General features: G+C 40.6%; 1 protein-coding gene across 3 annotated transcripts in view; it reads left to right on the forward strand.

Moving 5' to 3' along the window:
* The window catches only part of TUT4 (terminal uridylyl transferase 4), a 57,363-nt gene that overhangs the window by 17,268 nt on the left and 12,527 nt on the right, over window positions 1-27,568 (forward strand). For all 3 annotated transcript variants that reach the window (XM_070941335.1, XM_070941336.1, XM_070941337.1), the window contains 13 exons: window positions 13,554-13,605; window positions 13,776-13,845; window positions 14,267-14,393; window positions 16,432-16,551; window positions 16,758-16,976; window positions 17,096-17,270; window positions 18,144-18,865; window positions 20,665-20,815; window positions 21,260-21,346; window positions 23,029-23,132; window positions 23,229-23,286; window positions 23,391-23,494; window positions 26,940-27,029. In XM_070941335.1, the coding sequence (XP_070797436.1) occupies window positions 13,554-13,605; window positions 13,776-13,845; window positions 14,267-14,393; window positions 16,432-16,551; window positions 16,758-16,976; window positions 17,096-17,270; window positions 18,144-18,865; window positions 20,665-20,815; window positions 21,260-21,346; window positions 23,029-23,132; window positions 23,229-23,286; window positions 23,391-23,494; window positions 26,940-27,029 (2,079 nt within the window). The remainder of the gene's footprint in view (window positions 1-13,553; window positions 13,606-13,775; window positions 13,846-14,266; window positions 14,394-16,431; window positions 16,552-16,757; window positions 16,977-17,095; window positions 17,271-18,143; window positions 18,866-20,664; window positions 20,816-21,259; window positions 21,347-23,028; window positions 23,133-23,228; window positions 23,287-23,390; window positions 23,495-26,939; window positions 27,030-27,568) is intronic.

Consider the following 27,568-nt stretch of genomic DNA (forward strand, 5'->3'; position numbering starts at 1 on the left):
AAATCAAAGATTTCTGAGACCAATGGTGAATATTTAAATTTCAGTAGTCACCAATCCCAGTCTTAAAATGAGTTTAGAATCAGTGGGAGTCACTGATAACAATGAACTAACTAGCTACTGATAATGAGTCCAGTCCTGCCTTTCTTTTCCTTCTGTCCAAGTTTTGCAAGTACTTTTTCCAGGTATATGTTTTATTCCAAAGTATACAAACCAGTATTGTTAGGGAAAAAATGTGTCTTCCAAGCAATTTTAAAAGACACTGTCAGAATGAATCTGCTCTCAGCCCCCCTTGTGGCTCCTTGAAAAGAATCCCCCCCCCAAATATGTAAATGAAAAGAATAAGTTTAAAAATCCTAGCATTTTAAAATTGAAAATATGGAGAATTGGGAGGATGAATTTGAGACACTAAGGGAGATGTTTCAAAAAGTAAGGGAGGCATTTAAGGGAAATAAAGAAGCAGAGAATTGGTTAGCTTGCAAAAAAAGAAAGAGAAAAGATGAATGAGAAGCAAGAGAAACAAGGAGATAATATTGAAAAGGAAATAATTGAAAAAAGATAAAGATGATTACACTGGATTCAATAGAAAAAATGGAATAAGATGAAATATACTGCAAATATTTAAAAAGTTGAGGGGAAATTTTGAGAAATATACTTGATAAATGAAAGAAAGACCGGGGTTGCCTGGACTCCATAGTGGAAAACATAAAATTGAAAATGAATACAGCAGTAGAGAGGGATGAAGGAAGGAGAAGAGAGATGGAAGAGGGAAGGAAGAGAAGAGAGGAAGGAAGGGAAGGGAAATTAGAGTAAGAGTGAGGGTAAGAGAGGGAGGAAGAGAGGAGGAGAAGGAGAAAGGAAGAAGGGAGGAGAAGAAGAGGGAGGAAGATAAAGTAAGAAGGAAAGAAAAGAAAAGAAAAGAAAAGAGAGAGGTGATAGGTTTGAGGAGAAAGATTACTGTACAATAAAAAAGATGAAAGGGAAGAAAGGCAACCCCAAACAAATATAAAGATATTAAGATAAAGAATGAATTGTTAAACTTTAAAGAATAAAAGAGAACAAATTTGAATAAATAGCAATAATTAGAAACACACATACAAACATACAATGTATTTTCTTTGAACAGAGTATTTGGCTAGTTCACAAATTTAAACTGTTTAGTCATTTCAATTAAATTTACAATTTCTATATTTCCTTTTTGCCATATTTATTCCTCATCTATTTTTTTAAAAAAACAATATTACCCTTCATCCTCATCTGTAATCTTAATCAAATTCAATTTTTCCCTTCTATTCTATATTATACCCCTTCCCATTGTCATCTATTTTTATATCCATCCTCACATGGGTTAATTATGTAATAATACAGTTAATACAAATTCAACATTTTAATATAAATCAATTAGTTATATAACTATCTTTTATGTATATTAATCAATATGAACATGAATATTTATTTATTTATTTAATTAATTAATTAATTAATTAGATTTTTATACTGCCCTTCTCCTACTGGACTCAGGGCGGTCAACAGCCAAGAATAAAAACATCACATGCAAAATTTAAGATTAATTTTAAAAGAATTAAACAAGTTTTGGCCCAATATAAAATTTAAAACACTCCAACTAAAATAAATTAATAATTAAAAATATATAAGGGGGGGGTCAAGCCAGCCCAGCTTGATGAAATAAAAAAGTTTTAAGGTAAGGTGACCAGACGTCCCGCTTTTGGCGGGACAGTCCCGATTTTTATCAATTTGTTCCGCGTCCCGTGGCGTTTTAAAAAAGTCCCGATTTTTCATTCTGCCTCCTGAGTCCCAGCTGATGGCTAGAGAAAAAAAAACTGTTTAAACTCTTGCCGCGGGGCTTCAAAGGGCCGCCCTACAGCTGTTCTGTGTTAAAAGAAAACAAATGAGTAGACCAATGCCTGCAAAAATAGAAAAAACAGCCCCTTGATTAGTTCGGCTTCCCCACTCTCAGCTGATTTGCTCTCAGCTGTTTTGCGCAGGGCTCTTGCTGCTTGCTAAATTGCTCGAGCAGTTTTTTTTTTCTCCTTGTGCAAACCAAGCTCAAAACGAAACTGAAAGTGAAACAGACTGTTGGCTTGTTTGCTGCAAGGTTGGAAAATTAGGCAGCAGATTTCTTTTCTTTTTCCTCACCAAAAAAGATAGGTGCAAACTACCTTTAGTGAAAAGGTAGTTTTCCCTAAAGAGGTAGTTCCTCTTTAGGGAAAAAGAGGAGAGTTCAAGATTTTAAAACACAAAAGAAAAAAAGCTCTATTTAACTAGGGAATTGTAATAATTGAGATACTATTAATTATATATTGTGTTGAAAGCAGAAATGGTTAAGTTGTGGTTTGGAGGAATATATGGGGGAAATTATTTGGTTTATTATTATTGGTAAATTATTTGGTTTATTATTATTGGTAAATATAATTAATTGATTTGTAAGAAATTGGATTGCATGGAAATAATTGGAATATTCATGTTCATATTGATTAATATACAAAAAAGATAGTTATATAACTAATTGATTTATATTAAAATGTTGAATTTGTATTAAACAACTGTATTACATAATTACATAATTAACCAATGTGAGGACGAATATAAAAATAGATGACGATGGGAAGGGGTATAATATAGAATAGAAGGGAACAATTGAATTGGATTAAGATTAGAGATGAGGATGAAGGCTAATATTGTTTTTTAAAAAAAATAGATGAGGAATAAATATGGCAAAAAGGAAATATAGAAATTGTAAATTTAATTGAAATGACTAAACACTGTTTAAATTTGTGAACCAGCCAGATATTCTGTTCAAAGTAAATACATTGTATATTTGTATGTGTGTTTCTAATTATTGCTATTTATTCATATTTGTTCTCTTTTATTCTTTAAAGTTTAACAATTCATTCTTTATCTTAATATCTTTATATTTGTTTGGGGTTGGCTTTCTTCCCTTTCATCTTTTTTATTGTATAGCAATCTTTCTCCTCAAACCTACCACCTCTCTCTTTTCTTTCCTTCTTACTTTCTCTTCCCCCCACCCTCTTCTCCTCCCTACTTCCTCTTCCTTTCTCCTTCTCCTCTCTTCCGCCCGCTCTTACCCTCACTCCTACTAATTTCCCTTCCCTTCCTTCATCCCTCTCTATTGCTGTATCCTTTTATGCATATGGATTACTCAAAGGGCTGAAAAAGTTATTTTTGACTGGTCCTCGCACTTTTGACCAGTCCTCGAACTTACGACTGTCCTCACATTTTACTTTTTACCCTATCTTGTCATCATGGTGAAGAGAAGCAGTTGTGAAATGAGTGACATGGTTGTTAAGAATGCTGCACGGGCATAAATGTGAGGATGGTCATAAGTGTGAGGACCGGTCAAAAGTGCGAGGACCTGTCAGAAATGACTTTTTTTAGCCCTCCGGTTAGTTCTTTTGTGCATATGGACTACTCAGAGGGCTGAAAAAGTTATTTTTGACTGGTCCTTGCACTTTTGACCAGTCCTCGAACTTACGACTGTCCTCACATTTTACGTTTTTTGCCCTATCTTATCACCATGGTGAAGAGAAGCAGTTGTGAAATGAGTGACATGGTTGTTAAGAATGCTGCATGGGCATAAATGTGAGGATGGTCATAAGTGTGAGGACCAGTCAAAAGTGCGAGGACCTGTCAAAAATGACTTTTTTCAGCCCTCTGAGTAGTCCCTATACACATAGCCATGGCCACCTGGTCACATGACCAGCTAGCCATGCCCACCCAGTCACATGACCTCCAAGCCACGCCCACAAAATAAGCCACACCCACAATGGTGTCCCTCTTTACCAATGTTAAAATCTGGTCACCTTATTTTAAGGGCACAGCGAAAAGCACGGAGATCTGGGATCCTACGTATCTCCGGGGGCAGGTTGTTCCAAAGGACAGGTGCTGCCACAGAGAAGGCCCTCCCCCTGGGGGTCGCCAGCCGACATTGCCTGGCCGACGGCACCCTGAGGAGTCTCTCTGTGGGAGCGTACTGGCCGGTGGGAGGCTATCGGTGGCAGAAGGCGGTCCCGTAAGTACCCAGGCCCTAAGCCATGGAGCGCTTTAAAGGTGGTAACCAACACCTTGAAGTGCACCCGGAAGACCACCGGGAGCCAATGCAGCTCGCGCAGGAGAGGTGTCACATGGGAGCGCCCCATCGCTCCCATAATCCCCCGCACGGCCACATTCTGCACCAGTTGGAGCCTCCGGGTGCTCCTCAAGGGGAGCCCCATGTAGAGAGCATTACAGTACTCCAGGCATTCCAATTATTCCAATATTCCAATTATTTCCATGCCATCCAGTTTCTTACAAATCAATTAATTATATTTACCAATAATAATAAACCAAATAATTTCCCCCATATATTCCTCCAAACCACAACTTAACCATTTCTGCTTTCAACACAATATACAATTAATACTATCTCAATTATTACAATTCCCTAGTTAAATAGAGATTTCTTCTTTTGTGTTTTAAAATCTTGAACTCTCCTCTTTTCCCTAAATTTCCCATTGTTTTCACCTACCTTTTTTGGTGAGGAAAAAGAAAATAAATCTGCCTCTGCCTAATTTTCCAACGTAACAGCCAAAGCCTGCTTTACTTCCAGTTTCATTTTCAGCTTGATTTGCATAAGGAGAAAAAAAAATCTGCTCCAGCAATTTAGCTCTTTGCAGCAAGCTGCAGAGCCCTGCGCAAAACAGCTAAGAGCAAATCAGCTGAGAGTCGGGAGGCAGATCTAATCAACGGGCTAATTAGCTGAAGCTGAAAGGAGTTGTTTTTTCTTGCTGTTTGCTTGCAAGGAGGTAACTGCTGCGAGGCACAGGCCAAAGGGTGGGGCCACACTCCTTGCCACTTAGCACCCCGTCGCCCCCTTTTGCCTCTAGCGCCCCCTGCTGCCCCCCCTTGCCTCTTACCGCTCCCTAAGGCATGGTACAGCCCACTTTGGGAACCACTGGCTTAACTACTTAAGTACTTAACAACCGGTTCTACCGAAGTAGAATCCCACCACTGAGTCTACCCATTTATTTTTTGCAGACACTGGTCTGCTCATTTGTTTTCTTTTAACACTGATCAGCTTTAGGGCGGCCCTTTGAAGCCCTGCGGCAAGAGTTTAAAGAGTTTTTTTTCCCTCTAGACATCAGCTGGGACTCAGGAGGCAGCAATAGATTGGGGGTGGGGCCAAATAAAAGGTAAGAATAATGGGGGTGGGTGGGGCCCCAGAACCAGTTTTCCGATGGTCTTAGGTGACCCCTGGGAAAGGGTCGTTCGACCCCCAAAGGGATTGCAACCCACAGGTTGAGAACCACTGATTTAGAGGCAATAATTGTGTTAATATGAGCAGAATACACAATTTAATCCATACATGCTCAATATACAAGTGGCTTTCAGTGTCTTCTCTTTCTTTATCAGTGTTCACTTAAGTCTTATCCTGGCTTCACAAATGACAGTTCTTTGTTGCAGTAAAATGTATTTGGTGAATCCCCAGAGTGGGATGCCTTCATTCTTCCAGTCTTAGTAAATTAATTTGTCTAAAAACTTTGTCCCCTGGCCTTTAAGGTTAGCAGACCTAGGTACTGCTTTTTATATGCCAGTTTAACTGTGTAGCAATTTTTCTGTGTAGTGTGCTGAGTAGCAAAAAGGCTGACATATGACTTAATATTGTTAAAATACCGTATTTTCCAGCGTATAAGACGACTGGGCGTATAAGACGACCCCCAACTTTTCCTGTTAAAATATAGGGTTTGGGCTATACTCGCCATATAAGACTACCCCTCTTCCAATGCACACCAAATAAAAATTAAAAAACATCAACTGGCTCACCTACAATGTAAAAGCAGCTGTGCTAGTCCCAAAATGGCCCCTGCAACAAGCAGGAACCTCACACAGCCACAAAAAGTCCAAAAAACCAACTTTCACACTTTACACACACAAAATTCCAAATACAGCTTTATGAGATTTTGTGTGTTTGTGTAGTTAGAGTGAAACACTACAGAAACACACTAAATCTCAGAAAGCTGCACAAATATTATTTTATTTTATTTTTATTTTTATATGAAAGCTAAATTTAAAACTTCCTAAACTTTAAATGGCTAGGTCTAAAAAAGAACAACTAAAAAAACCCCAATTGACTATTTTTTTTAAAGCTCCCAAAGGGGAAAAAAACTTACCCAATAGAACAGGGGTCTCCAACCTTGGCAACTTTAAGACTTGTAGACTTCAACTCCCAGAATTCCTCAGCCAGCTTTGCTTTGCTGGCTGAGGAATTCTAGGAGTTGAAGTCCACAACTCCCTGCTTGCTTGATTGCAGGCAGGGAGTTGCTTGCTGATGGAATAGATTCAGGCAAGCGAAGCAAGGCAAGCGTTGCGACTAGCAGCTGAGGTAAGCAAGCTGGAGGGGGAAAACTTTTTTTCTTTTACATGGCTCTGGCCATCCCAGCTGAGTTGCAGGGAACTCAGCTGGGATCGTCAGAGTAAAAGGGAAAAAACTTTTTTCCTTTTACATGGTTTCTGGTGATCCCAGCTGAGTTGCAGGGAACTCAACTGGGATCATGGGATCGTCAGAGCTGGGATCGTCAGAGCCATGTAAAAGGGAAAAACTTTTTTCCTTTTACATGGTTTCTGGAGATCCCAGCTGAGTTGCAGGGAACTCAACTGGGATTGTCAGAGCTGGGATCGCCAGAGCCATTTAAGGCTCGTCAGAGCCTTTCGGGCTGGTCTGCCTGGTTACAGGAGAACGACACGCGGCGTATAAGACGACCCCCGACTTTTGAGAATATTTTCATGTGTTAAAAAGTCGTCTTATACGCTGGAAAATACGGTAGTTAATGTGTACAACTGTACATTTCTCTACAGTTGTGGAGATAGCATCCAGGAATGAGTTGTCCTCGTCTGTTCAGTTGATTGGACTGAGTCTGTCAAAGTTGTAATGCCACACCTTTGTTGCTAGGGCTTCCCAGCTTTTAACTCAGTCGTTCAGCATGGACAGACATGTCGAAAGTTTCTCTTCAAACTAGGATTATTCCTGGATGCTTCTTCACTGCAGCATAGGAGTATTGTGGATGTTTATTCAACTCTAATCAACATCGTGAGTTTAACAGCAGACTCCCATTTGTAGTAGAGTCACTGGGACTTTCCCAATGGCGAGGGCTTCGGCTTCAGCCGTTGGAAGGGCCTCTCTGTTGTCACTAGCCTGACAACAGAGAGGCCCTTCCAACGTCATTTAGCCTCTTTGCTATCCATTGAACTGCAGGCATTCCAAACAAGCTGTGGAGTCAAGCGCTTCCATTTACAGCGAGGATTGCCAGGCAGAGGAGCTCCGTGCTCCCAGTTTGCCAGCAGAGAATTGAGATTGGAGGAGTTTCGCGCTCCCGAAGTGGGTGCCATTTCAAAGACAGCATAGTTGCCGCGCTGCATGACGCTTTACATACAGTTTCTGGTGGAGCTTTGTGCTCCCGTTCAGCCAGCCTGCGTATCTGGCATTCGCCCTCAATGCTTCCCCCGCATTAGGCAATGGCAGCTTGGAGGATTCCAAGGATCTGTTGCTGTTAGCCTCGCCAGGAGTCTCGCACTCATCTGACTGCCATACTCCCGAATCTGAGCGGCTGAGAGCGGTTTAAAGGGCTTGGAGCCCATTTATTCAATTGGAGCTGCCATTTGAGGAGCCTTGCACTCCTAACTAAGTAAAAGCACTTTTAAGGAGCCAGGAGGCTTGAGGCAGCAACTACAACTCAATGCCCAAAGTTTCATTTAAGGCAAGAAAGGGCAGGAAAAGCATGGCAGGCAAAATGGCGGCCGCAGTGGCAGTTGACCACAGCTGACGGAGCCATAGGTCACAATTCCAGGGCTCAAAGCAAGGCTGCCACGCACGCAAGACTTCCAAAGCATCCCAAAGGGATGAGAGGCGCAGAGATCAGGCCCTCCAAAAAATCTATGACAGGGCCAGTAAAGAAAAAAGTTCTGCCTAGATAGACAAAATGAGCCCTGTGCCTCTGACAGACAGAGATGTCGAGAGCTGTCACCAGAGGGAGCTCCAGACCAACTCTCTATTAGAAGCTTCCCTCTGCCTATTTCCAATGCAGAGCTATGGGGCTCCACATCAGACTGGCACAACTCAGCAAAAGGAATTGAAAGTACCAGTAAAGGTCCCAAAGCAGCCCCTCCATCCACCTTCACTCTGACGGCTGCAGGCTTGCGTCATGAGATAGGCAAGGACTTCTTATTGCCTGGTAACATCCAGGACATTATCGCAGAAGCCATTAAAAAAGGCATTTCTGCTGGATTACAACAGCCCAGACGGGCATATTCTGAGGTCTCTACCTTTTCTACCAATTGCATTGAACCTTGTCAGGAGGAATTTCCTCCATTTCAAGATCCCGGTTCCCCTGCTCCTTCCCATAAGAGTTAACCATCGCTTTCAGAAGTAGAGCAAAGGGAGTTAGACCTGTCAGAAGGTGAAGGTCTAAGGCCTGAACAGCTTGCATTTACCGGGATATTTCCTCCTAACATTTTCAGATCCCTTCTTTTTAAGGCTACAAATGTGGCCCACTAGGGTCACACACTGAAGGGCCAGAAGCCCCAAATCCCCAGGAACCAGCTAATCCACTCTTTTCAGAGTCTGGCAAGACAACAGACACCATCCCTTCACCTCGCCTATTTGTAGATGTAGTTCAATGGTAGTGGGTGTCCCTGAGGAGGGCCCCAATTCCTTCTTCGACCGACAAATGTTTTTTTAATGTCAATCCAGAGTTGGCGAAGGTGCTCCAGACCCCACCGGTGGACGCATCTGTGGCCGCTTTGATGTCATCCTCCAATATACCTGGAGAGCCGGAGGAGGGTCTGAGGCCAGAGGACAGGTGATCAGATCAGTCACTACAGAGAGCTCACCAAGGGGCCATTTGGGCAATCCGCTTGGCCACTACTGCATCCTTCTTTAACAGAGCCACACTTCTCTGGCTCCAACAACTTCAGGAAAAGATCGGCAGACATAAGGATGCAACAGGATCTCAACAAAATCGTGGCAGCGGTACAGTTTTCAGCTGACACAACTCTGAACTCGGCCTGTTTTGCCTCCAAGGCCATGGCATCCTCTGTGGCTGCTCGCTGCCTCCCCTGACGGAGGCAATGGCAGGCAGATGCCCGCCACAAATGGCGCCTGGCCTCTGCCCCTTTTACAGGGAACAAGTTATTTGGGGAGGCGCTGGAACCTTTGTTAGTAGAAACAAGAGACAAACTCAAGATTATACCATCGTCTCAGCGCAGGGACGAATTTCGTTCCTTCCCCTTCTTCCATCACATGCCATTTCGGGGATCTGAATTGGGCGCTGGGCCTTCCCGATCACAGGGATTTTTTGGCCCAAGGCAAAGAGGTCAGCAAGACAGACCAGCTAGAGGTAGACCCTTTCAAACTAAACGGCCCTTTTGAGGGGGAGGGACTCGTTCCTTCCGCTGCTAAAAGTAACTGCATGTCCATACCTCTCATCGGGGGCAGACTGGCCTTCTTTGCTGACTGATGGGAGGAAATTACATCGGACGTCTGGGTCAGGGAGACTGTGAGATCTGGCCTCTCCCTAGAATTCCTCTCCATCCCCCCCTCAGTTTTTTTTCTACGCTGCCCAATGTCGAAAGACGCTACTAAAAGGGCCCTCATGGATTCGGCCATAAAACACCTACTGGACATTAAAGCTATCAAGAGGGTCCCGAAGGACCAACTAGGGCAGGGATTCTATTCAATTCTCTTTGTGGTTCCCAAGACCTTGGGTGCGTGGAGACTTATTCTTGACCTCAAAAGACTGAACCGCTATCTTGAATATAAGTGGTTCAAAATGCAGTCACTTCAATCGATTCTTGGTGGCATGAGAAAGGCCGACTTCCTCACCTCAATTGACTTAACGGAGGCCTACCTGCATATTCTGATTCTGCCCTTACATTGGAAATAACTTAGATTTTACTATGCAGGCACTCACTATCAATATAGGGCATTACCTCTCGGTGTCTCATCAGCGTCTAGGATGTTTATTAAAGTACTTGCTGCCTTGGCAGCTCACCTCAAGGACTCACCCGTGCGTGTCCAATGTTACCTGGATGACATTTTAATTCAGTCCTCCTCTATCCATCAATCAATCAATCAAGGGAGGACCTCCAGGTAACTATTCAAACACTTAGACACCATGGGTTCTCTATTGATATAGAGAACAGCCACTTGACTCCTTCAACCCCCCTGCTCCATCTGGGAACAGTTATAGATTCCATTGAAGGCAGGGTGTATCTGTCCCAGGAACGACAGGACAGTCTCAGAGGCCTAGCACGTGGGATCCAAAGAGAATGCAAAGCATCCTTAGCCCTGCTCTCAAAGCTCCTGGGCAAGATGGTGTCCAGCATTTCCATCATACCATGGGAACGTCTTCATGCTAGAGACCTTCAATGGTTTCTCTTACCTCTCCAGAGGACAGGCAGGAGCAGCTCACCGGCCAGGGTCCAGGTTCCCAGGGAGGTTCTTCGTTCCTCACCTGGTGGATGACACCGGCCATCTCAAAGGGAAGCCTCTTCCACGAACCCCAATGCCTAGTTGTAACAATGGACGCCAGTTTCCTCAGTTGGGGGTGCACATTTCCAATCGCAGATGGCTCAGGGCCGATGGAGCCAAGCGGACCGGAAACAGAACATTAGTTGGTTAGAGCTGCAGGCAGTACATCTGGCCCTCTGTCATTTCCGCCAGTCGGTCTCTGGCCAGCATGTTTTAGAGATGACAGACAATATGGCCACGAAGGCGCACATAAACCGTCAGGGGGGGACCAGATCCAGGCCCCTCATGCTGGAGACCAGGCAACTGGGGGTTTGGGTAGAGAGGCATCTGCAGACTCTCACTGTGGAATACATCTCTGGGGTGTCCAACGTGCAGGCGGATTGGCTAAGCAGAACAGCCATCAACCACACGGAATGGTGCCTGCACCCGTCCCTTTTCTGGGACCTGATGGACCGTTTCAGCATCCTGGAGTTGGACTCGTTTGCCACCCCAGAAAATTCGCAGCTCCTGAGATTCTACTCCAGATTCCCGACTCAGGGGGTGGAGGATGTCGATCCTCTCCACATGGCCTCCAGGACTTCTTTACGCCTTCTCTCCTCTTCCCCTTCTTCCAAGGGTAATAAGGAAGGTCCTGGAGGAGAAGGCAGAGATCATGCTCCTTGTTCCGCAGTGGCCCAGGAGACCTTGGTTGGCCGACCTCGTGAATCTCTCAGTGGTTCCACCCTGGAGGATCCCCCAGAACATGATACCACTCAGCCTGGGGGTGTTGATCCACCTGGACCCACAGTGACTCCAACTGACCGCCTGGTGCTTGAGTGGAGCGCTCTGAGGGGGGACAATTTTTCCTCCAGGGTCATCAAGACTATCCAGGCTTCTCGGAGGCCTTCCAGTGAGTGCATCTACTCTGCCACTTGGAGGGCCTTTTGTAATTGGTGTATCAAGTCAGGTATTTTTCCACTTGAAGTATCGATAGCCCAAATCCTGGACTTCCTCCAGGATGAACTAGATAATGGGCTATCACTCAACACCATCCGGAGGCAGGTGGCGGCCTTGTCCTCAGTATTTATTTATTTATTTATTTATTTATTAAATTTATATACCGCCCTATTCCTAAGGGACTCAGGGCGGTGAACAGTGAACGATAAAAATACATGTAATACAAATGTTAATAAAAAAAAAAACAATTAAAATATACTAAACACTCTGGTCCTAGATAATTCAAGACATCCCAGTTTAAAATCAAATCAAAAAGCAATATAAAGGGAAAGTTAGGCCAGGCCGGCCTGCTGAAACAGGAATGTTTTGAGGGCACGGCGGAAAGTGCGCAGATCCAGAATCTTCTGTATCTCTGGGGGGAGCTCGTTCCAGATGGTGGGTGCCCTCACAGAAAAGGCTCTCCCCCTGGGGGCCGCCAGTCGACATTGTTTGGCTGACGGCACCCTGAGAAGCCCCTCTCTATGGGAGCGTACTGGGCGGTGGGAGGCTATTGGTGGCAGAAGGCGGTCTCGTAAGTACCCCGGTCCTAAGCCATGGAGCGCTTTAAAGGTGGTAACTAAGACCTTGAAGCGCACCCGGAAGACCACAGGGAGCCAGTGCAGCTCGCGCAGGAGGGGAGCCACATGGGAGCGCCATGCTGATCCCATAACTACCCGCGCGGCCGCATTCTGGACCAGCTGGAGCCTCCGGGTGCTCCTCAAGGGGAGCCCCATGTAGAGAGCATTACAGTAGTCCAGGCGTGAAGTGACGAGGGCATAAGTGACCGTTTTTAACGAGTCCTGATCTAGAAAGGGACGCAACTGGCGAATCAGGCGAACCTGATAAAAAGACCTCCCGGCCACAGCCATCAAGTGTTCTTCTAAAGACAGCCATGAGTCCAAGAGGACGCCTAAGTATTGACTTGTGGATCACTTGAGTCGCTCGCTCAGCATCCCACAGACCAAAGATTTATTAGGAGTGCGGCTAATCTATGTCCCCCAGGAGTATACAGGTACCCTACCTGGGATCTGTACAAGGTATTGAAATCCCTCACTGGGGACCCATATGAACCCTTACATTCTGCCAGCCTCCGTCTCCTCTCCTGTAAGGTGGCATTCTTGGTGGCTATTACATCAGCCAGGCGGATCTCCGAGCTAGCTGCTCTATCAGTAAGGAGAGATCTGTGCATCTTTCACACAGATCATGTTATTTTGCGATTGGATCCCTCCTTTATACCCAAGGTGAACACTTGGTTCCACAGGTCGCAGGAATTGATCTTACCCAACTTATGCCCTAACCTTAACCCTAACCCTAACCTAGTCCACCCTTTGGAAAAAGGGTGGCACACCTTGGACGTGAGGAGGGCTCTATGTTAAGCGGACTGCCAATCTGAGGAAAACAGAGGAGCTATTTATTTCTTTCCAACCAGCGTCCCTAGGTAACAGGGTCACACCGTCCACTATTGGTCGGTAGCTTAGGCTAATAATAGCCAAGGCATACGAGCTGCAGTCTCTGCCTAGACCCACACTAGTGACGGCGCACTCAACCCGAAGCATGGCTATGTCAGCAGCATGAGCCACCCAGGCTTCGCTGAAGGAAGTCTGCAGAGTGGCCACTTGGTCTTCGCCTTCTCCATTTATTAAGCATTATAAATTGGACATATTTGCCTCGGCGGAGGCGGCATTCAGACGCCAGGTTCTTCAACGGGTCCATACGGAAGGGGAGGCCTCTGACCAGACTGTGACCCGCCCGTAACACAAGGGACAGACTGCTTTGGTATGTCCCATTCCTGGATGCTATCTCCACTCAACAAGAAGGAGCATATCAGGTAAGACCAATGCCCCTTCTAAATGTAGACATATTTTCATATGTTTGTACATACAAAAATATACTATATTCTTTGTGTGCCAGGAAACAGAGGATTGGGGAACAAATGTTTGTATTATTATGATTACAATATTAATATTGTATTCAATAGAATAAATGCAAGAATAAATAGAATCAATGTGAGAATAAATAACTTCATTCATTATTTTAGATGACGCATCCAGATGTTCTGATACAAGTGCTCGATATTTTAAAAAATACTGGTAAGTTTGTGCCATCATTATTTCTTTCTTAATTTCTTCATAATCTATTGTGGAGAAAATAAGGGGATTTTATAGAGATATACATATAAGTATTAACCAGATGACTTTCAATCAGCATGGAGGTACTATGAAAATGATTTTTATTTGATATGTTCTATTTTCTCCTTCAGGATCTTACTCTGATGTGGAATCAGATTTCCATGCCAAAGTTCCTGTTGTTTTTTGTAAAGATGTTAAAAGGTTTGTGTATTTTTTGTATATGTTCATCTTCAGAAGATAATGGCTATCCCCTTAAGTTTGAATGTTGTAGGACATTTTGCATTGCAAAGGACTTAATTTAAAATTATTTTCTCAATTTGTTAAGGAGGATATTTATAACTGTTTCAGAATCAATAATGACAGTTCAGACAAAATTTTAAGCACGTGACAAACTGACTTTAAAATATGAGATCTGCATACATTCATAATCTTTCCATTAAAGTTACTTTAAAATAATTAAATAGATTTCAATATCTTTTGGGGGAAACTATATTGTGAAAAGAACATAATGCAAATTGCATACATAAAACAAAAATATTGGATGTCTTTGGTATTTTTTTTTTTTCAAATTTCATTCACAAGAAGTGGTAGAGTTTACACTTTCTCTCAAAATTTGTTTCAGTGGTTTAACTTGTAAAGTAAGTGCTGGAAATGATGTGGCCTGCCTTACAACTGACCTGCTTGCTGCACTCGGCAAACTAGAGCCAGTCCTTGTTCCTTTGGTGTTGGCTTTTCGCTACTGGGCTAGAGTAAGTTTTAAAAATATTTATATTTGTTCTGAAACTATTACTTAGGCATTACTTTTATTAGGGCTAACCCAATGTGCACAAAAGGCGGGGATTGTATCAGAAATAATATAACTAAATCATGAAATCTGTATGGCTAAAATATTAAGATAAATGTATAACCTGAAATCTCAAATAATTAGATATCAAAATACATATAACAGAGTTATAGCAATTAAATATAGTGGCTGTTTCAGCTCTAATTGAAAATGTAACCAACAGTTGAATTTGTCTTCAACTTCTGTCAAAACACACAAGGTTTCTTCAGAAATATTCTACCAATATTTTTAACTAAACAGATAAAATTGATAATCTTTAGTGAACTTCTGTACTTTTAATTATATATTTATCTATTTATTACATTTAAGGCTACTTAACTCCAAATGGGTGGCTTACATGATTAAAAAAATAAGCGGACTTAAATAATATATATGCCCACACGTAATTTCCAAGGATTACACAAAATACACCTGACTGTTCTGTCCCCGTCCCACACCCCCACCCCCACAGACGGCCCGGATTTAATAAGCCACACGACAAAGTCTTTGAAGATAAAGCTGGCAGCAACCCACTGGCTAGCTGCCAATTCAGACTTTACTCGCACAAAACAAAGATTAGATTGCAAGCATTCCGATAAAGCAGGCAAAGTTTCAGCAATACAAGGATTAGTCCCAATTCAGTTCGACAAGGCAGGCAGAAGTCCAGTAACGCACAGATCAGAGATTATTTCTAGTTTTTGCTCGTCACAAACTGAACCGGCCACCACACCCACATTTATACCCTGTGGGGTGTGGTCCAGTGACTCAGCTAATCTCTGGCACGCCTTGCCCTCTGCTGCGCACACTTCTCCCTGCGCCGCTGTCGAGGATCCAGCCAGCACTTATCTCCTTCGTCACTGTCCACCTGTGGCTGCGGGGACGTGCTTGGCTCTGGGCCTATCTCTTGGCCATCGGTGTCCTCCGGAGGCATTGCCAGAGAAGAGGGTCCTGGAGAGGGAGGCCTTGCCAACTCCTCTCCCTCACTCTCAGAGTCTGCATCTGTCGATAGCCCAGGCTCAGGCAACGGAGCCACAACACTGACAGGCTCAGTAGCCTACCTTCTCCAGAACCTTGGAGAAGACACAGTTTTTAAGAACTGGGAACCACTCATTCAAATAACCAAAGCTTATGTCATTAAGGCTTTTACTGAGGCATGCCCATCCTCGTGCCTTTGCATTTTGGACCAGTTGTAGTTTTCAAATGATCTCCAAGGACAGCTTCATGTAGAGTGTATTGCAGTAATCCATCTGAAAGTGATGAGGACATAAGAGTCCCCATCTGAAAGGCCTTGTAATCCAAAATTGGTGCCAATGTTCTAAGACCCTCATGGCCACAACTGCCACCTGCTCTTTGAGCAGTTGTTGAATCTAAGGCAGCCCCCAAATTGCACACAAGTTTTGAATTCGGTAGTATAGCTTCTGAGTTTAAATGGACTCCAGAGGATGGTAGAGGACAGGAAGGCCTGGAGGAACGTTGTCCATGGGGTCGCGATAAATTGGACACGACTTCGCAACTAACAACAACAACAACAACAACAAAGTATAACCTCATCCGCAACTATAAATAGAAGGTCACTAGAGTCAACCTTCCTGGATAAAGCAGAGAGGAAATATATAGGTAATCCTCGAGTTACGAATGTAATGGAGCCTGCCAATTACATTCGTAACCCAAGGATTCTTAGGAATGAATCATATAACTTGGAAGTGACCATTCCCTGCTCCTCGCAAGCCTCTCTTGCTGAGGCTTGTAGGAGCGAGAGATTGCATCCTTATAGGCTCCGGTCATCTTTGCAAAAAGGGTTTGCGAAGCTGGAAAGTTTGGGGAATTCTGCTCTGTATTGCTATATTGGTCTTTAGCCTAAATTTGCTATATATAGTGTAAAAATGAAAAATGCTTGAAAAATTCAAAGCGTGCAAAATTTAAAAAAATATAACATAAGCACATAATTTTCTCTTTTTATATAGCTGTGTCATATTGACTGCCAGGCAGAAGGTGGAATCCCTTCATATTCCTTTGCCTTAATGGTAATATTTTTCCTTCAACAAAGAGAACCACGTATCCTACCATCATATTTAGGCAACTGGGTAAGCTTTTAACTAAACCATATGATTTATTCAATGGTACTGAGGAATTACTTAAGAATTGTTGGGAAAGTTCCTAAAGAAGCTTTTGGGTTCATAATCAGAACTAGATATAGCTATCATTTATAGTATAATATAACTCTTTATAATATAAGTGTTCATCTTATAAAATTTATAAGATTACATATAAAAAGCACTTTGTTTTTTAGATTGAAGGCTTTGATTCTAAGAAGGCTGATGATTACCAACTGAAGGGAATAAAAGATAAGAAGTTTGTAGTGTGGGAATACAAACTATCAAATAATGGAGGAAAAAATCTGAATACTGTAGAAGGCAAATCTAAAGGAGAACAGCAGAGAAATGGTAACAAGAGTACATCAGCCTTGGAGCCAGATGTTCAGAATAATCCAAAGGAGAAAAAAGGCCATGTAAGTGATTCTTTTAATTGCAAAGTAGTCTTTTCGTTTAATGACCTGAGAATAAAACATTTTAAGCTATGAGAATAAAACAGGCTTAAGTTTTTTTAATTTTTTCATGCTTCTTTCAGTCCCCATTATCATTGGAAATACCGCACCAGATATCTCTGGGACAACTCTGGTTAGAATTGTTGAAGTTTTATACACTGGAATTTGCTTTGGAAGAACATGTTATCAGCATACGGGTACAAGAACTTTTAACCAGAGAAAACAAAAACTGGCCCAAAAGGCGAATAGCCATTGAAGGTACAGCATTTTGTAAACGTTCTCATAAATGATTTACCAGTTGCCTTACATACCTGATTTTGCATATATAACATATATGCATATATAAATATATAATATTTATATGCTATAAAAACTAGTTTTAATTGTATCTACAGTATTTTCATTCTTGACAGCTGGCCTCATAAGTAAAAGGTTTAATTTAAAGGCTTACAGTGAATTGCATTTAATTGTCTCTCTAACTAAACAGAACATATTTGTAGAGAATTAATGATGTTAGGTTGCTATAAGTAATTAACTGTTGGCAAGAACTACTCCATTCCCTTTTCCTCACACTTTGATGTTCCTGTAGATAGAAATAACACAGAGAAGAAAATTCTTGAGTACCCATGCTAAGGAGAATGGCAGCCTTACTTTATTGTTTTGCTCTTTGTTTTTCATATATTAACATTGTAACAAAGGAGATTCAAGAAGAAAACTTTTTTATACATGATCTATAGATAAAATGTTTTGCGTTATGTTATCACTTAATTTTTAAAAATCGTGGGTATTTATAGAGTTTATTAGTTAAACTGATAAAACTAGATATGAAAACAATTCTGAAAAAAACAAGAGTATTTGCTTATTTTAAAATAATTTTTAAAAATTATTTCTTTAGTTGTTCCTATTCTTTTTAGATCACAGTCGACATCTATGAATGTTTATTTTAAAATTATTTTCTTTTTGTAAAAAAAAAAATTGATTACTTGAAGGCAATTTTGTAATAGGTTAAATGTTTTCAGGAGTCAAACAATTAAAATGTAACAGGTCTATTTAAAATGCAGTATATTGACCTCATCTTTGAAACTCCTAATTGAAAAGCAGTATCTAATTATTTTGTTTCCTTTTTCTTAGATCCCTTTGCACTAAAAAGAAATGTTGCACGGAGTCTGAACAGCCAGATGGTGTTTGAATACATCCTGGAGAGGTTCAGGACAGCGTATAAATACTTTGCATGCCCCCAGAGTAAAGATGAGACTAAGCCCAAAACAGATACCAAGAAAAAGGAAAAGGGAAAAATAGGTAGCAAAAGAACTGGAGAACCTGTAATCAACTGTTGCCTTCCACAGCAGGCCAATGTTACAGGAAAACATAAACCAGGTCATGGAAGTAATTTACAGGAGTGTAAATTTAATGAATGTAATGAAATGGAATCTATGACTAGGAGATGTACTGAGAAACTTAAAAGCTTTTTAGTAAACTCAGAAATTATAAACACAGATTCTGGAGATAAAGAAGAAACTATATTGTTTATTACTAATGAATGCTGTGAATTAGAACACAAATCACTTAAAAGAAAGGATGATCAAGAGTTTTCAGCTGAAGAAGAACTAAGCCACTGTTGTGTTCTTAATGAACATAAATCCCTTGATACAGATTCTGTTAGTGGATTATCTGACACTGAAAGACTGGATTCAGTAATGGAATATCCAACAGATAGCATGTGCTCAGGCACTAGCATATCAGCTACCTCGCACAATTGCAAAGCAGTAGAGGAAACTCAAGACATTAGAGATGAAGTCACCACAGAAGACATGCATTATGTGTTCGATAAATTTATTTTGACTTCTGGAAAGGTAAAATAAAAATCAAAAGTCCTTTTATATTTTATTAAATTACTTCATTTATTTAATTTTAATTTTCTTACTGAACTATGCAACAATGTATTTCCACTATCAAACATACAGTTGCAAGAAAAAGTATGTGAACCCCTTGGGATTACGTGGAGTTTTGCATGAATTGGACATAAAATGTGCTCTGAACTTCATCTAAGTCACAACAATAGAAAAACACAGTCTGCTTAAAATAATACTACACAAACATTAGATGTTGCCATGGTTTAATTGAACATAACATGTAAACATTCACAGTGCAGGGAGGAAAAAGTATGTGAGCCCCTAGCCTAATGACTTCTCCAAGAGCTAATTGGAGCCAGGAGTGAGCCAACCTTGACTCCAATCAGTGTGATGATATTGGATGTGTTTCTGACAGCTGTCCTGCCCTTTAAAAACACACACCTGTTTTGGGTTTACTGGTTTCAAGAAGCACTGTCTGATGTAAACCATGCCTCGCAGAAAAGAGCTCTCAGAAGACCTATGATCAAGAATTGTTGACTTGCATGAAGCTGGAAAGGGTTACAAAAGTATCTCCAAAAGCCTTGATGTTCATGTGTCCAGACTGTCTACAAATGGAGAAAGTTTAGCACTGTTGCTACTCTCCCTAGGCATGGTCGTCCTGTAAAAATGACTGCAAGAGCACAGCGCAGAATGCTTCATGAGGTAAAGAAGAATCCTAGAGTGTCAGCTAAAGACCAACAGAAATCTCTGGCACATGCTACCATTTTTGTTGACACATCTACAATAAGGAAAACATTAAACAAGAATGGAGTACATGGGAGGACACTACGGATGAAGCCATTGCTGTCCCAAAAAAATATTGCAGCACGTTTGAAGTTTTCAAAAGAGCACCTGGATATTCCACAGCACTACTGGCAAAATATACTGTGGACAGATGAAACCAAAATTGAGTTGTTTGGGAAGAACACACAACACTATGTGTAGAGAAAAAAAGGCACAGCACACCAACATCAAAACCTCATCCCCACTGTAAAACATGGTGGAGGGAGCATCATGGTTTGGGGCTGCTTTGCTGCTTCAGGGCCTGGACGGATTGTTGTCATTGATGGGAAAATGAATTCCAGAGTTTATCAAGACATTTTGCAGGAAAACATACGACCATCTGTCCATCTGACCATCTGAAGCTCCGCAGAGGATGGGTGATGCAACAGGACAATGACCCAAAGCATACAAGTAATTCAACAAAAAAATGGCTTCAACAACACAGAATATGCCTTCTGATGTGGCCCAGTCAGAGTCCTGATCTCAACCCGATTGAAATGCTGTGGCATGACCTTAAGAGAGCGATTCACACCAGACATCCCAAGAATATTGCTACACTGGAACAGTTTTGTGAAGAGGAGTGGTCCAAAATTACTCCAGATCGTTGTGCAGGTCTGATCTGCAACTACAGGAAACATTTGGTTGAGGTTATTGCTGCCAAAGGAGGGTCAACCAGTTATTAAGTCCAAAGGTTCACATACTTTTTCCTCCCTGCACTGTGAATATTTACATGTTATGTTCAATTAAACCATGGCAACATCTAATGTTGTGTAGTATTATTTTAAGCAGACTGTGTTTTTCTATTGTTGTGACTTAGATGAAGTTCAGAGCACATTTTATGACCAATTCTTGCAAAACTCCATGTAATCCCAAGGGGTTCACATACTTTTTCTTGCAACTGTACATAAGTTGACACATACACATACCATTTAGAGAAATAACCCAGTGTGTAAAATACTATTCTGTTTTTTTCATAGCCTCCAACTATAGTATGCAGTATCTGCAAAAGGGATGGCCATTCCAAAAATGATTGCCCAGAAGATTTTAAGAAAATTGATTTAAACCCACTACCACCAATGACAAATAGATTTAGAGAAATACTTGATCTTGTATGTAAAAGGTGCTTTGGTAAGTAACATTTTTGTCCTTTTGAATAGGTTCAAATTTTTGTAAAGGCTCACATTACTATGAGATTTTAACTTAACTCGGTGGAAATATATTGATGTACTGCCATCAATAACATAGGCTCTTGTGTTTCAATTCACATTCAGGTAAACATGACAGTTTGGACTTTGCCATGTATCTGACAATAAGGTTTATAAAAACGTCAAGGATACATTTGAAATCATCAGATTTTGTAATTCCAAAATGGATTTTTTTTTGAGAGAGAAAAAAGATTTAAGAAAACAATGAGAAAAACGAGAGGTTGCAAATGGTTGTTGTATGAAACCCTTGTAAAATACTGTAAATAATAAGAATTGTTGTACAACTTCATAGAAGAATTAATTGAAAGATAACTTATGCTTGGCTTTAGATACTGCCAAATACCTCAATTATTTTTTATTTGTCTAGATGAATTATCACCTCCTTTCTCAGAACAACAAAATCGAGAGCAGATTCTGGCAAGTTTGGAAAGATTCATTCGGAAAGAATATAATGGTATATAATAAGAAATCTTTATGTCAACAAAAGCATATGTTATAGCCATTTAAGCAGTGCTTTGAAAATTTGAAATATTTCACACAATATTTCCATCTTAGCAGAGATATTACCACAAATATTAAATAAATAAAATTGTATTTAGATTTAGTCATATTAATAATGAGTACTAAAATTTCTACTGATTTCAGTGGACTTCTGAAAGATTTAGTGAAGCCTGGGTCTAATAAATTAATACTAAACTAATTATATCCAATTCTGTTCACCTTCCAGTGAAATGGGCTTGCTCTTAAGGACCAGAAAATGTTTCAGTGTAGATATAAAATGGATTATGGAGGGCTTAAGTGGAAGAAAGGAAAGGATATTTCTGTGGCATGTGAAGAAAATACATTTGCACCATGTTGGATGCAATCCAACATTATCTTAGAATTATATGTTGCCTTGACAACACAGTATCAAAATTACATAATTCTAAAGCATTAAGCTGTCTGTATCTACCTGTATAATAGCGCCTTAATGCCCTATACTTTAACATTTCTCTTTAACATTAGTGAAGTAATATTTTAGATAAGAGATGTCAAGAACATGGTCAGGTCATTCCACATCCTTTGAAAATCTTCTAAAGGTTCTGTGCTTTCAAACAAAAGAAGTTGATAACAGCAGTAATTAATTAGATTTTAAAAATTGATATAACATTCTGATTAGCACTACAGCGGTTAATGCCTCAGTTTGAGACCCGAATACCTCACTACAGAGTGAGCTCCCATTATTCGCCCCAGCTAGTGCCCACTTAGCAGTTAGAAAGCATGCAAATATGAGTAGATAAATGGCTACCACTTTGATGGGAAGGTAACAGTGTTTTGTGCACCTCAGTATATGGTCATGCTAACCACATGACTATGGAAATGTCTTTGGACAATGCTCCCTCCCACAGCTAAGAAACAGATGAGCACTACTCCCTAGAGTTGGACATAACTGGATAGGGGAAACCTTTGCCTTTAGGTTGCTGCATGTGTGCATTAGTATAACTTGAAAAATATCTAGGTAAAACGGTTAGGACCCAAATGTGTGTGTGTTTCTAAATTGTGTGTATATTTTGCATTTTAAATGCATTTATTTGATCCCTAAATATTGTAGACCAGGGGTGTCAAGCCCGCTGGCCGGATGCATTATGCACTGGCCATGCCCATCCCCTGTTTAGCAAAGGAAAAAGTTTCGATACATCACATGATGACAATGTGATGTCACAAGTTTGACATCTGTGTTGTATATTTAAGATTATTCTGTGATAGTTCACAGTACTATTTTATATGCATGATTAATTAAGGAAATGTGTTTCAGTTCATGATCAAATATTCATAGATGTTAGATCAGGGATCCCTAACCCATGGTCCATGGCCTGGTGCTGGTCCGCGCCTTTGGGAACTGGGCCATGCAAGCAGTGGGCAAGCAGCGCATGCACGCATAAAACCATCCCCTACCTACTGCTGCCGCCATCAGTCCACAGAACCTGAAAGTTTGGGGACCGTTGTGTTGGGGCATGCATTTATCATAGGAAAAAGTGACTGCTTATAAACAACTATAGAATTGGAATTGGAAAATTTATAAGAGTATGAATTCTTTTGACTATGAAAATGTTTTTTTCCATTATGGGGATCTCTGTCTCTCTTTATTTTGCTCAGACAAGGCTAGGCTGTGCCTATTTGGCTCTTCAAAGAATGGATTTGGATTCCGTGATAGTGATCTGGATATCTGCATGACTCTGGAAGGCTATGAAAATGCAGAGGTAATTCTTTTGAAATAGGTTTGCATACTTTTGTTCTTGGAAGTATTTGTAGCATGTTGTAAATAATAATACAGTGTTTTTATTCATTTTCTCCAGAAATTAAATTGTAAGGAAATTATTGAAAGCTTGGCAAAAGTTCTTAAGAAACATCCAGGTAAGATTAGGATATTGCATATTGAATAATATTTTATACATTTTGTTTAGTTTTACTTAGTATTTAACATTCTCAGTTTTAAGAAGTATTACTTACCTTTGCAGGTTTAAAAAACATTCTGCCTATAACAACAGCCAAAGTGCCTATAGTAAAATTTGAACACAGACAAAGTGGCTTAGAAGGTGATATCAGCTTATATAACACCCTGGCAAGTATCTTTCAGTTTCCACTGATACTTAGCATATCAGTATTGTTATTTATGCAAAATGCGCGGCCTGAGAACTGGATAACTTATCAAATTATTTTTATGATTCCAGAGCTCCACATCCTCACATGTTTGATCAAAATTTGGGCCCTTCCTTATACTTGGAGGAGATTGAAAAGCAAAATTGGTGCTTTAAGTTTTACAGATGTTTCTGGCAGCCTTTTACTCCCTAATATTCATGAATAATCATGAAATCATAAATCAAACTATGCAGGTCAATGAGTCAACTCAGTACAAAAATCTAAAGCATCTCTGCTAGATATGTATCTGGCTTCTGCTTAAACATATCTAACAAAGGGGAGTTGAGATCCATTCTGTAATTTATTGTGCTGCCGAATTTCTCTTTCTCTTAGGAATTTTTTTTCTGTAATTGAATTGGAATCTGCCTTCTTGTAATTTAAATAGTTTATTCCATATCCTTCCCTCTGGAATGAGAGAAAACTAGTTTCATTGTGACATCTTTCCAGCTATCATATATCACTCTCAGTTCTCAGGATACATTCCTAAGACTTCCTCCCTTTTTTTAAAATGTGGTTTGTTATGCCATTCAAACATGGCACGATCCCTAAGCTGGCAAAGTTGCCCCCTCTTCCATGCAACATGATGTGTATTTCCAGGCCAAGTCTAAAAATTGTAATCAGTATCTACAAAAAATAAGCAATACTTGAATTATTGAATTATAAAGTTAATTAAAACAGCAGTTTACCCAGTTGCAGAGTCCCAGTTGCAGTTCTGTGCTCATTTATTGAGAAGTTAGTTATATTTTACTCATAAGGTGCTATTTCTGTGTAAGCATATAAATGATTTCATTGTATATTTTATTACATAATATTCATTTATTGCACTTTTAATTTGTTTGGGATTCCTGTGATAAATTTAAAATCTTAAAACAATCAGAGGCCATAGAATCTCATTCTGTGATGATCTGTTAAGTTTTACAGTAGACCTTAGCAATAAATCACAGCTTTCCAGACATTTGACCCCTATTTAGCATATAGCTTCACTTAACATAAAACTCCTCAGTCTTGAGTCAGCTAAGTTAGAATCATGGTATCGTCAGGAGAGATGTGGGAGCAAGCAAGGTAGTGTGTTACAATGTCATGCAAATTCTTCTGCATATGAGACTAGAATTTAAGTTTGAAAGGGCAAAGCTTGTATGTATTATGATTACTGCTCAAAGTCACTGAGACAGTAAGATGGGCATTGCATAAATTTGAAAAATAAATGAAATTGTTTCACAATGCATATTTCATCAATTTGGTATCTATGGCCAAATATAGATGTCTATGATTAGAATCTTTCTTCTCAAGAATGAAACCTTATAAAACTGGTTGTCTGCTATAGTGCAAAAAAGCCAGAGCCTCATCCCACCCCTCTCTTTCTCTCTCTTTATGCTCCTAAATTCTGAAATTTTTCCTCCTCCCACTTTGAGTTCATAAATACAGTCAGGTCCAGAAATATTGGGACATCGACACAATTCTAACATCTTTGGCTCTATACACCACCACAATGGAGTTGGAATGAAACAAACACAATGTGCTTTAACTGCAGACTATCAGCTTTAATTTGAGGGTATGTACATCCAACTCAGGTGAACGGTGTAGGACTTACAGCAGTTTGCATATGTACCTCCCACTTGTTAAGGGACCAAAGGTAATGGGACAATTGGCTTCTCAGCTGTTCCATGGCCAGGTGTGTGATATTCCCTCATTACCCCAATTACACAGCAGTTTGCATATGTACCTCCCACTTGTTAAGGGACCAAAGGTAATGGGACAATTGGCTTCTCAGCTGTTCCATGGCCAGGTGTGTGATATTCCCTCATTACCCCAATTACAATGTGCAGATAAAAGGCCCAGAGTTCATTTCAAGTGTGCTATTTACATTTGGAATCTGTTGCTGTCAACTCTCAAGATGAGATCCAAAGAGCTGTCACTATCAGTGAAGCAAGCCATCATTAGGCTGAAGAAACAGAACAAACCCATCAGAGAGATAGCAAGAACATTAGGCGTGGCCAAAACAACTGTTTGGAACATTCTCAAAAAGAAGGAATGCACTGGTGAGCTCAGCAACACCAAAAGACCCTGGAGACCATGGAAAACAACTGTGGTGGATGACCGAAGAATTCTTTCCCTGGTGAAGAAAACACCCTTCACAACAGTTGGCCAGATCAAGAACACTCTCCAGGAGGTAGGTGTATGTGTGTCAAAGTCAACAATCAAGAGAAGACTTCACCAGAGTGAATACAGAGGGTTCACCACAAGATGTAAACCATTGGTGAGCCTCAAAACCAGGAAGGCCAGATTAGAGTTTGCCAAACAACATCTAACAAAGCCTTCACAGTTCTGGAACAAGATCCCATGGACAGATGAGACCAAGATCAACTTGTACCATAGTGATGGGAAGAGAAAAGTATGGAGAAGGAAAGGAACTGCTCATGATCCTAAGCATACCACTCATCAGTGAAGCATGGTGGTGGTAGTGTCATGGCGTGGGCATGTATGGCTGCCAATGGAACTGGTTCTCTTGTATTTATTGATGATGTGACTGCTGACAAAAGCAGCAGGATGAATTCTGAAGTGTTGTGGGCAATATTATCTGCTCACATTCAGCCAAATGCTGCAGAACTCATTGGACGGTGCTTCACAGTGCAGATGGACAATGACCCAAAGCATACTGCAAAAGCAACCAAAGAGTTTTTGAAGGGACAGAAGTGGAATGTTATGCAATGGCCAAGTCATTCACCTGACCTAAATTCCATTGAGCATGCATTTCACTTGCTGAAGACAAAACTGAAGGGAAAATGCCCCAAGAATAAGCAGGAACTGAAGACAGTTGCAGTAGAGGCCTGGCAGAGCATCACCAGGGATGAAACCCAGCGTCTGGTGATATCTAGGCGTTCCAGACTTCAGGCTGTGATTGATTGCAAAGGATTTGCAACCAAGTATTAAGAAGGGAAAGTTTGATTTATGATTATTATTCTGTCCCATTACCTTTGGTCCCTTAACAAGTGGGAGGCACATATGCAAACTACTGTAAGTCCTACACCGTTCACCTGAGTTGGATGTACATACCCTCAAATTAAAGCTGACAGTCTGCAGTTAAAGCACATTGTGTTTGTTTCATTCCAACTCCATTGTGGTGGTGTATAGAGCCAAAGATGTTAGAATTGTGTCGATGTCCCAATATTTCTGGACCTGACTGTATTTGGCTAGCCTCTTGATGGCTCTGAGGGTCAGTAAAGATACATTTACATTACAATACAGTTCTCTGTATCCTAGGAACTACTAGTTCCTACCTCTCTGGTCTCGGCTGTTACATGATTCGTATAATGGATTACACCTTAATGTTACTCTATTGAATATAGCCTGATATACTTGTTTTCTAGGCACAGCATAACACAAGAATGCTTGCAACTTACGCAGCCATTGATCCAAGAGTGCAATATTTGGGATACACAATGAAAGTTTTTGCAAAGGTAAATGCAATATTGATGAGATTTTAAAACACAAGCTGTGTTCAGTATTCCTCCACCAAATAACTGAGGGTAATTCAAACACTGGCTATTTTTTAATTGCACTAAAATGGTGACTGCTGTGGTGAATTGTTGAAAGTTAGTACAGTTGTGTCTCAACTGGATTTAGATTCACTAGTGAGTGCGATATTACTAACTCCATTATCCCTAAGTAAAGAAAAAAATCACATCATACACAAAGGCCCCTATATAGTTTTGTTCAAAGAGTTCAGAAGACTCAGCAGAATTCTGTGATAAAATAGAGAGGAAAATTTACGGTTGGTAGACAACTATTCACATCTGCCCATTCATGGAAATGAATGGGCAGATGGTTGACATTATCTTGAAGAACAGAATAAAATCATTTTTCTTTTGTTTTCAAGAAAACAAAGCAAGTTTCCAACTTGTTTGTAAACTGTAATCATGGAAAGATTATAAGATTATTATTTTTGGAAACAGTATGATATATACCAGGATCCAACATGGATTTATTAGGAACAAGC

This window comes from Pituophis catenifer, unplaced genomic scaffold (assembly GCF_029215685.1).
Source record: "Pituophis catenifer annectens isolate HBS135680 unplaced genomic scaffold, rPitCat1.0.hap2 SCAF_3, whole genome shotgun sequence".
NCBI lineage: Eukaryota > Metazoa > Chordata > Lepidosauria > Squamata > Colubridae > Pituophis > Pituophis catenifer.